General features: G+C 56.1%; 1 protein-coding gene and 1 long non-coding RNA gene across 3 annotated transcripts; one reads left to right on the top strand and one right to left on the bottom strand.

Annotated features, from left to right (window-relative positions):
* The first annotated feature begins 2,956 nt into the window (after window positions 1-2,956).
* On the top strand, window positions 2,957-3,466 carry LOC309663119. The gene is made up of 3 exons (XR_014265117.1): window positions 2,957-3,153; window positions 3,273-3,310; window positions 3,397-3,466. It is a non-coding gene; the product is annotated as an uncharacterized lncRNA (long non-coding RNA).
* A 7-nt stretch (window positions 3,467-3,473) lies between these two features.
* LOC309663116 (transmembrane protein 18) lies at window positions 3,474-8,692 on the bottom strand. Of its 2 annotated transcripts, none has more exons than XM_082466537.1 (5): window positions 8,561-8,692; window positions 7,503-7,620; window positions 5,116-5,170; window positions 3,939-4,032; window positions 3,474-3,851 (listed from the first exon to the last, which is right to left on the bottom strand). In XM_082466537.1, exons 1-5 carry the CDS (start codon window positions 8,615-8,617, stop codon window positions 3,759-3,761), a joined length of 417 nt encoding a protein of 138 aa, XP_082322663.1. In that variant the 5' UTR covers window positions 8,618-8,692; the 3' UTR covers window positions 3,474-3,758. The 2 variants fall into 2 exon arrangements, with proteins under 2 accessions (XP_082322663.1, XP_082322662.1); XM_082466536.1 differs by having other exon boundaries at window positions 7,503-7,623.
* Between the last annotated feature and the right edge of the window lie 2,052 nt (window positions 8,693-10,744).

The following is a 10,744-nucleotide window of genomic DNA, read 5'->3' on the forward strand; positions in this document are numbered from 1 at the left end:
CAGGGGCTCCAGGCGATTCTGACGTTAGATAAACCCCGTGTTACCACCAGCCCAGCAAGAGCAGTGCAGGGAGATCTGACACGTGTCGGATGCTTTGGTCCTTACAGCGATCTTATTAAATACGCGAGGCAGACCCCTTCCCACCGGGGTCTTGTCTCCCAGGGAGCGACGCTGTACACTTCTAAGCAAACCCCTGGGACCCTGGGAACTCTTCGTGCAGGAGATGGGATCTTACAAAAGGAGCTACTCCCAGGGCGCCTCCGCGGGGCCGAGACTTAGCACGGGAAGCACCCTCCCTGCACCCACGTCACACACACACACGTGACTCCCGAGAAGTTTTTCATGAACACGTTAATCGTTACAATCACGTGCACTAATGCGTGGAACTCCACAACAATATTCTGTGGCTCCTGTTCTGGAATATAATTGTGTATTTTAATTTGCTGTGGAACAGGGCTATTAAAACTCCCAGGACGGTGTGGAGACCCCAGGGTGCGGATGTGACAGCTCTGCAAACACAGAAACCCATCCTGTCTGCACCTGAACTTCCAATCTCTGACCGTTTTCAGTGTCAGTTATTCTGCTCCAGACGGAGACTCCAGGGAGTAAACAGAGGACGCTCTGCATCTGTCACACACACACACCCCTTGGCTGCGGAGATAGGTCCCCTGGTCACTAGCCCAACCTAAGCAGGCGATCAGCTACAAAAGGAAGTGAGGTGATGACTGAGGCTGGATGCTACGCTGCAGGAAAGGGAACAGAATCCCACCAATTTCTACTCAATGTATTTCAAAACTTTAGACCTTTGAATTACATACCAAGTATGTCTTGAGAGATTCTTGGATAAATGTTTATACTGTCAAAATATAAATTGTCTGAATTTACAACTTTTTTCAACTTTGCAACTTTTACTATGAAATGCATGTAACTTTAACACTCAAATCTGATTTCACATAAACTGAATTTACTATTTTGGTTTGATAACTATGACGTCAGTAACAACTTGCAGAGCACAATTTAAAGAGCAAAAAGTTTATCTTGATTAACTTCACGGTAACACCTTCTATTTTCTGCGGTTTACACCACAATTCTCAGCAAGCGAACCCGTCAGGAAGAGACCGTGGCCCTGACATCCCTTCATGGACGCCTGCTGAGATTGTAAGGATGCCGGCAGAAGGTGACAGCCAAGTGACATGCAGTTAGTTCAAAACAGTCACAAACACACTGTCATCTTTACAGTTTTGCTTATTTATTTCATGTAGATGTTAGCTGATGTGTAAATGTTTTGTGGTCTGTTTCATTTACTTACACAAACTTCCATCAGATGCCCAAACAACGTCACCGGGCATCCTTCTCTGGCTCCAAATCCACCCCCTTTTGCTAAAGCTTTGGGGTGAGAAGGGACCGCAGGAAACCAGGAATGGGGATATGCTTTCCTTCAACGGACCAGGAGGCCCCCTGTGAACCCCTCCTGTCAAGCCCCACGCAGCAAGGCTCATACACCCCAAACCCTCTGGGGACACTTCTGGCTTGTAGGATTTCCCCAAGCAGGAGGACAGAGAAATATTTGTTAACACTGAATTAGCCACTGAATGTGAACTTACTAAAAAGTTAAAAAATAGTCTGTTTGTGAAAATAAAACTGTTCCAAAAAAATTGCACACGCCAGTGAACAAAAAGGCCCACATCATGTCTTTAGGTTGATATGCCATTAACGCCAAATTTATGCAAAGTTAACAATGTTATTACACTACTGTCACAGGAAAACTGAGATCCAGTCAGACAGTCCCATATTAAGAGAGCCCAAATAATTATGGACAGTGAAAATGCCCCAGAACCTCCTTGGCTTGTGTGGCCGAGGCCAGGATGTTCCTATCCATGCATTCTGTCCCCTGGGCCCTGGCCCAACCGCACAGCTGGAGGGGACCAGCCTCCCGCCCTCAGCCCCTCCCACCATACCCGTGCTCCCAGGGCACCGCGCTCACAGGGAACCGGCCAGCTCGGCCCTGCTCTCCGAGGAAATCACTCGGGATGCAGTGGACTCTTCTGAAGCCATGAGACCATTAGACACCCTGAAGTGGAAATTTCCAGAAATGCACAATGAGGCATGCTGCCAGGTACAAGAAATTTAAAATCTGACTTCACATGAGATGCTGTTTTTTAAGCCGATTTTTAAAACATTCAATACAGAAGTTTAAGACATCAAGGAGGGACTGGAAAAAATTTCAGGATAAGATCTCCAGTAGCTTTATCTAGGAAGTTCTACCTACTCACTTCTACAACTAATGTCAAAATTCAGGAAATAATTTCTCTACTGAGAGTTTACAACTACCTAGAAAAACTTTATATATCTGGATTTCAAGATTTAATTTCATAATCTGTCAAAGTGTCACCTTTTGAGCTTCTAAATATAAAAGCTTTCATATGAACAGATTTTCTTTTCTTTTTGAAATCTGAAGAATGTATTTCACTTATCTTGTGAAAATTATGGTAACTGTTCACAAAGTATTTTCTTAAACCCGAATCAGGAGCCAACAGCAGCCTCTTTACGGAACACTGTGTGTTCAGACAGGGGCTCTGCTCACCTGTCACCCTCCAGCTGCAGCTCCACGTGTGACAAGACCACGAGCGTCCTGCACAGACGCTGGTTTACAGAGCAGACATCACAGGGAAATAGTGCACCTGCTCCGATAAACCAACAGCGTCACGTCCCAGGACACCCAAAGGGTAAAAAGAAGGTGGAACATAGGAATATAATCAATCTTTGTATTTGCCATAAAAAAAATCTGTTAGTTGAAACAGGTGTTGACAGAATGTTGACTGTGTTTACTTGTAACTTTCCTTCCAGAAAACAACTCAAGGGACTCATCCAGCCACTGCTTCCGTGGATCCCGACCCGGGGCCTCCGAGTGTCATCACATCTCTAACTGGATGAAAGGCAAGGCAGCCCCTCGTGTTCTGTCCTGTGGCAGCACCACACGGAGAGGCCACCGCTGTGCAAACCAGGGTGACACGAGGTGACACGGGGTGACGGAGGTGACGGGGGTGATGGAGGTGACAGGGGTGATGGAGGTGATAGGAGATGATGGGGGTGATGGGGGTTGACGGGGATGACAGGGTGACGGAGGTGATGGGGATGACGGGGTGATGGGAGGTGACGGGGGTGATGGAGGTGACACGGGGTGACACAGGGTGATGGAGGTGACGGGTGATGGAGGTGACAGGGGTGATGGAGGTGATAGGAGATGATGGGGGTGATAAGGGTGATGGGAGGTGACAGGGGGTGATGGAGGTGATGGAGGGTGATGGAGGTGACGGGGGGTGATGGAGGTGACGGGGGGTGATGGAGGTGATGTGGGGTGATGGAGGTGACGGGGGGCGACGGGGGGTGATGGAGGTGATGGAGGTGATAGGAGGTGACGGGGATGATAGGGGTGATGGAGGTGATGGGGGTTGATGGGGGTGACGGGTGATGGGGTGACGGAGGTGCCCACGCGTGGATGGCACTGTCCCTCACTCAGTCACCGTCCCCACGTGGATGGACGTCTGGTAGCTCACACGGTCGCAGGAGTGCTGTGGACGCGTGGCGGCGTGCGCGGCTCCGTCTGCTTACAACTTAACTGGAGAGACGGGAGCCCCTGCAGGCCCGGCGAGGGCCCTGGTGGACGTGCGGTAAACTCTGTCCTAGAAGCTGGTCTAGGTGCGTTCCAGGAGCGGACGGGGTCTGAAGGATGCTCACGCAGGGCCGGCTCCGAGCCGTCACTCCTCCTTGGGTCTGCTCCTCGCCCTCCGCCTCTCCTGCAGGGTCCTCAGCTCGGTCATCTCGGTCAGGGTCTTGCGCACCCACAGGACCTGGGAAGAACCGTGCAGAGACGCCGTCAGAAGTGGACACGCGCCGTGTGGGGAGGACGGAGGCCTGGAGCTCTGTCACGCACGTACCACGATGGCCAGGGCGTTGAGCAGCAGGGGCGCCGAGAACACTATGGAGATGAACATGCCCCTCGAGTCGAAATACTGGTATTTCGAGAACAACCTGTTTCAAGAAAGATTTAAAGATTACGGGGCGTCACAACACGGCGTTCTCGTGATACTCTGTCTCAGGAGCCCCTCCACACAGGAGGACGAGGTGGGCGCACAGCCCCGCCTGCACACGATGGCGACCTCAGTCCCTTTACGAGGCGACCCTCCTAACCCCGTGGGGGACGACCCCCAGGCCCTCCAGGGGCATTGCGGCCCCCATGCAAGCTCAGGCCGAGCCCCCGGAGAGGGGGACACGGCGTGGCCGGGCCAGGCTGCCCCCAGCGTCCCGCTCGGTGGCGGCGCAGGACGTGACCTTTACGTCACTGACTCAGCGACAGTCATCGCCCTGGGGCCACAGTGAACAGAGCCCAGCGAGGGGTGCTCAGCATGTGCGTCTTAATTAGAAGCGGAAGAGACAAAGCGGGGGCCGGGTCGTGCGGGGGGCCGAGGGCGGGCTCCTGACCGAACGACAGGGGCCTGAAGCCGCCAGGAGGGCACAGCGGCCGGGGCACGGCTGTCACTCTGCTCTGAGGCCCGTGCGGTCCGGGTGCCGAAGGCAGAGCCGGGAGGCGGGGTGCTGATCGGGTCACGTCGTCCCCCGGGTTGCGGGGACACAGGGGGACGGCGGCGCTCCCCTCCCCACTCGTTCCAGCCTCCCGAGGGTTCCTGCCTGACCTGCGAGGTCCAGAAGGAGAAGCTGCGGCCCCCGAGGGAGGAGAAGGCCTGGGGGCGGCTCTGGAAGGGGGGCCCAGGGGAAGGGTCAACTCTACAGCGCTCACTGGACACGGAGTGGCTTGCCCGGGTGTGTGAGCAGGAAAGGACACGCGGGTGAGGACAGAATGGCCGGTGTCCCGGAAACCGGGGAACCAGCGTTTTCAGGACCAAGTAAATCGTGGGTGGATCTCAGTCTCCCCGTCACGGACTAGAGCGCTTCTGTTTTGGGGTGGGGGGGGGCCTCCAGGGCCCACGGTGACCGAGGAGACCGGACGGTGGTCACCGTCCAAGGCTCATCGTGAAGGAGGCTGGGGGCCTCCCGGTGTGCTCTGCCGCTGACGGGGACGGTGTCACGCAGGGTCCGCGTGCCCGGGCCGCTCACCTCCAGTTCACTGCCGCCGCTTCATTGATGTACTCCGCGCAGTAGACTAAGGTCACTGAGAAGAGAGCAAGCCCACGTGAGAAGTCAGGGGACCAGCCCACCGCCACCGCCTTACACATCCTTCACAACGTGCTGCGTAACGTAAACGTGACAGAACAACGCCACGCTGGATGAGACGTAACTTCTATTTCACACATAACGTGAGGGAACATTACACAGAAAGGAAACCCAAGGTGACACACGAGGCCGGTGGTCTCGGTCAGACCAGGCCAGCCCTCAGCGGGGCAGCGCCGCGGGGACCAGGCTTCCTGCCCCGACGCCACCGTGGCCGCACTGCGCCGTCTGCCGACCTCCCTGCCCCGCAGGTCACCGTCGGGTGCAAGGCCGGCAGTGGCACCCGAGGGCCCTGAGACCGGAGCTGAAGGCCACCTGCCTCCACCCTCCGGCTGCCTGGATCCCCCAGTGGTGCTGGCGGCAAAGACACGGAGGGAGCACCGACCTGAGGGGACAGGAGCCGAGGGGACGGCCCTGGCCGCCCTCACAGTCCCACCTGGAGCGCGGGGAGCGCTGGGGGCGTGGGGAGGGGGCCCACCCAGGGCGGGAGGACCGCGGGCTGGCCCAGCACCACGTGCTGCTCAGGGCCTGGAGGGGGTGGAGGATGGGGAGGACGGCCACCAGGAGCCTCAGCCTTGTAAAAATGTGCACACCCTCCGGTTCCTGGGGTAAAATGGGGGGAGCAGTCCTTGACCACTCCCTCGACGACTGGACCCGGAGACGCACATCAAGGAAGCAAAAGAAAGGAGACGGTAGAGGAAAAGAGAGGCCTGAGCACGGGGGGCCCACCTCCCCGGAGGGCAACGTGATGCATCGACCACGCGCCCCACTCAGGAGCTGGGGAGCAGTGAACCAGTCTGTGCTTCATTTGTAAAACTGCAGCAAATAACATCCCAATCTTCTGCAGGTGTGAGAATTAAATGCGCCATCAGATGTGTAAACGCACTTAGACCAGCATCTATCAGCCCCACGCTAAAACAGTCACCCTCTGTTCGTCCTTGAAAACAACAAACCCAAACGTAGCTCCCAGGTTCACAAAGCTGTTCAAGTATGGGCTCCTTGCATGAGGCTCTGTGGCTGAGGCCATCACCTTTTTTGTGCTTCCTGCCTCAGGGCCTTTGCACACATTATTCCCAGGGCTTGGAGTGTCCCTTCCGGCCCTCGAACGCCTGCTGCCTGGCTGGTTCCCCCGCATCCTTCCCCCCTCAGTTTACCTGTCAGGGCAGTGACTTAAGTGCGGCCCCCTCCAAGGGTTTCACGGTGCTCCTGCCTCTCCTGCCATGATGCGCAGCAGGGCTGTGGTTACCCAGTGGATGCTGGGGCCCCACCAGCTCTACGAGGCTCAGGGGCCCATCTGTCCTGCTCACCCCTCGCGTTCCTTACTAGGGCTCTCACGTAAAGAAATGAAGTAACATCCATCCCTGACCCTCAGGACTATTTCTGTGATGCAGGCTTGCTGCTTCGCGCCTGTCCTAAGACAACCTCTTGTTTGGAGTTCCCACCTTGCACAAGGCCAACTGAAAAATGACAGTTAAGATGAGTTTTTGGACTTTGTTAAACTACCAAGCAAGATCTTCAGCATCTTCCCAACGTCCGCAAGATTAAGAGCCCAGCATAGCCTCTGAGGCCCCGGCCCACCTTTCCTGCCTGAACATACTTCTAACTGGTCAGCGTCAGAATGTGGTTCCTCTGACACCTGGCCCACCCTTTCTGTCCGTCACCCCTGTGCTCTCACCCGTTGCCTCCGCCCCAGATGCCAGGCCTGGGCCAGACATCTGTTCCTTACCCAAAGAAAAAGAGATTTTACTCACTCTTTACAGCCCCTACCATAACTTTATCTCCTCTGTGAAATCTTTCTCAATGATTCCACACAGCTCTGTTCCTTCTCCAAACCCTGTAGATCTTACCTTCAAAACTGACCCGGGCAGTGTGTTATTTTTGCACCACAGAGCTTTCCTTCCTGGTTTGCACTCCCTCCCAGAGCACGCAGAGCAGCTAAGCCCCCAGAGGAGCCTCTTGTACAGACTCAGCGTTTCGGCAAACCCAGCTCTCGTTTGTGTAACTGGTATTCAGCACCCTCCCAGGAACACAACAGGTGCTTGAGACGCCTTTCAAATCCAATATCCAAAATGTACCTTATCTTTACAGTACCCACAAGTGAAATATGGGAGCGGCCTGCAATCAAAGTAGAACACAAGACAGGAGCGTTGGGAGGCCTTACAAGTACATTCACATATCACTGGGGCTACAGAGAGAACGCGCACACGCGCTGCCGCAGCACACAGCCGTACTCACCCAGGCACTGGAAGTACTCACCGCGGAACTGTACTCACCCAGGCACAGGAAATGCCCCACCTGCAGCTTATAGCTCCGCGATGAGAAGCAGGTGAGCAGCGCGCAGAGCACGTGGAAGGCAGCCAGCCCCACGAGCCAGGGCTCCGTCCAGTCCGTCTGCTGGAGGACACACAGCAGAAACCCCTCAGGGTCCCCCTGCACTGGACCAGGCTGCACGCTGCCTCCCCTCTGAGCACGTCCTGAGCGCCCCAGGCCTCACAGGACACGGGCAGGGGGGACAGGGACCCCCACTGCACCCACGTCCAGGGACTGTCACCCGGCCGTGCCTGGCTGCCCCCACACAGGACTGAAGGCTTTCCTACTTGTCGAACAGAACTGCACTTCAGGCTGGGAGATTCTAAAGACCCTCCTCCGCGGGGAGATGAGAAAGTGGTGCCTGGGTCGGGATGCACTCGGTCGCCCCCAGAGGCAAAGCTACCAGTTCCTTAGAGCAGTGATTAAAGCCTCAGAAATCCGGGCCACCCAAACTTGCAAGACGTGGTTTTCTCCCGCCTTTGTGACACACACCCTGCACTCCAGATAGTGCTGCGACCGCATGTCTGCTCAACTCCAGAGGTGGGCTCGTCCGCACCCCTGTACTCGGACCCCCTCCTTGAGGCTCAGGTCCCCCGGGGGCACGGGTGCTGGCGGAGCGGCCCGCGCCCCGCCACTCTGCCCACAGCGGGTCCACGCCACCCGGACCCCCCATCCCAGCCCAGGACGGCCCACCTCCCCGCTCCCCGCCGCCACGAGGTCCCAGCTCTCCCCGCAAACCCCCTACCCCCGACCGCCCCGCACCTCAGCATCCCGCCTGCCCTGAAGGTCCTCCCACCTCGTCCCGCCCCCACGCCCCGGACCCCCGCCACGCCCCGGCCCCTCCCCGTCACGCCCCGGCACCCTCCCCCGCCCCGCCCCGCCCACCCAGATACTGGCCCCGACCCTGCACCCCCCCACGCACGCCTCCCGTCCGGCGCCGCCGGCCTCCCCGGCGGACGCTGGGAAATTTGGAGAGGCCCCTGCCGACAGCGACCGAACTGTCAAGGAGGCAGCAACTTACCGTGATCACGGCGGGGATGCTGACGGGGAACTTGCTGACTGAGAATGCAGACGACATCGCCCCCGGAAAGGCCCAGCCTCACCACCACCTTTTCGTCTTCCCCGCCCCGCCCGGATAGGTCAAGAAGTCCTCTGCTGTCCTCTCGCGTTATCTCCACTTGTCGCGATGCCTGCTGTGTCCGGAAGCGGCAGGCACCCTGCCATCTCGCGATATCTCCAGTGCCCGGTAACAAGTTCAAATCTCGCGAGATTCCGTGGTGTTAAATATAAGGGAATTACGAGTAGCCGCCAGCGTTGTTTTCCCCGCCGAGCTGCTGCGAGAGGGATGTTTTAGTTCTTCCTATGTGACGGGCGCTCATAAATGGCAGCTCGGAGGACTGGGGGCTAGTGGGCGTCCCTGCCTTCCTCCCCCGCAACTCCCAGGGCTGGGGGCGTGGGGTATCGCTCAGGAGAGTGACCTGGACCCCTAGGAACATAGGGGAGAGTGACCTGGATCCCGGGGACAGAAAGGGACAGTGTCCGGGACTCGGGCGGGGGACAGAGAGGGAATTGACCTGGACACTGGGGAAAACGGGACAGTGAGCTTTATAGACAAAAGCTTTATAGACAAAATACAACAAATTAATATCTCATTTTCAATTTATATATTCACTATTCTGTTAGTGTCTCCTGACCTCAGGGATCTTGGAGGAGTTTGTAACTACATGGATTACAGGGCACATCGCCATGTGCTGTTTCCGTTGATTTATGTTTCTGTCTCAGACATAGGAGACGGTATATTTATTGATCTTTGTCAAACTCACAACATTTTGTGCATTGCCTGGACATACTAAGAAATTTTTAAATGGAATTTGAGGGTTTAAATCATGTGTAACAATTGTGCCTTCATGTGTCAAAATTGGGGCTGCCAGGCTGTGGACTCGGGCCGGCTGTGGACTCAGGTTAGCCGTGGGCTCCTAGGTGGGGCAAGCAGGTGTTTCGACTGTGGTGGTTTGCAGACCTTGGGCTCAGCCAGGTGGGCTTTGGCCTCTGCATGTGGCGCTGATGTGGGTCTACAAAGGCAAGGACTGGGGTAGATGCCATCAGATCAGAGACACCCAACAAGGGCTCGATTTTATACAAGTCTTAGAGACATTGTTTGCTTTGGCCTTTGCAAGGCGGCTCCAGCTGTAAAGGGGGGTTTCTGGCCCAGCAAATCGTGCCCTCCACCATTCTGCAGGAAGGGCCAAGGGGTGAAGCCGGGAAGCCCTGGACCGTCCAGCAGTATACGAGTCACACCAGGGTGCCTCCAGACTGAACCTGGACGTTGGGCATCTCCGGGGCCCAACCTGCCACACAGCCAGCACTGTGTTCTTTCCTGTGGCTGCCCTGACGGAACACCCGACGGGGGGCTTAAAACAGCAGGAGATGGTCCCTCTCAGTCTGGAGGCCAGAAGTCCAAAGTCCCAGGGGCAGCAGGGCCAAGCTCCCTCTGAAGGAGGGGGGCAAGGTCCCTACTGCCTTTTCCAGCTTCCCATGGAGGATGGCAAGCCCTACATTCCACTGTCACGTGTGCCTCCATCTTCTCTTCTCATCAGGGCACCGGTCACTGAGTCAGCGTCCACCCTCCTCCAGTAGAGCCTCATCCTAGCTTGATCACATCTGCAAAGACCCTGTTTCCAATAGGGTCCCAGTCACGGGGACTAGAGCTTGAACATATCTTTGGGGGACACAGTTAACCCATAACCTGTGTAACAGATAGCTCTGCCATACCCAGGGGTGCCTGCTCCGGGAATGGACACAGCAAGTGGGAAGAAAAGGTTCTGAACACAGTGGATGGGAAAAAAAGAAGGAAACCTCAGTAGGAGCTCAGGTATGTAGGTTTCAATTGCCACTATCTTAGGGAGGAAGTAATAGATGTCCTCCCCTCCCCGAGGATATAATACCTGTGTTACGGAACTCAGGTCCAGCTGCTTGCTGCTCAAAACTCAATGTTCAAAAGGTAAGTTTTGGTAGAAATGGGAAATATTGCTTCTAATCAGAAAGCCAGCAATCTGGGGAGAAGGTGGGCTGGGTGTCCCCAAAACCAACTCCGAAGATTCTGCCCGGCCACGAACGTTTTTAAAGGGAGAGAGGGGACGTAATCTCAGTTAAATCGTGGAGGTAGGAGATCAGACTCATCGCCATCCCCCACTGTGTGCAGGCT

Source organism: Balaenoptera physalus (genome assembly GCF_965194825.1).
Source record: "Balaenoptera physalus genome assembly, chromosome: 6".
Taxonomy (NCBI): domain Eukaryota; kingdom Metazoa; phylum Chordata; class Mammalia; order Artiodactyla; family Balaenopteridae; genus Balaenoptera; species Balaenoptera physalus.

Coding starts and splice junctions, on each gene's coding strand:
- LOC309663116 (XM_082466536.1), bottom strand. CDS start 8,617: ATGTCGTCTGCATTCTCAGTCAGCAAGTTCCCCGTCAGCATCCCCGCC. Junction 7,624..8,560: donor GCATCCCCGCCGTGATCACG/GTAAGTTGCTGC, acceptor TGTGTCCTCCAG/CAGACGGACTGGACGGAGCC. Junction 4,033..5,115: donor GCGGCGGCAGTGAACTGGAG/GTGAGCGGCCCG, acceptor TTCTTGAAACAG/GTTGTTCTCGAAATACCAGT.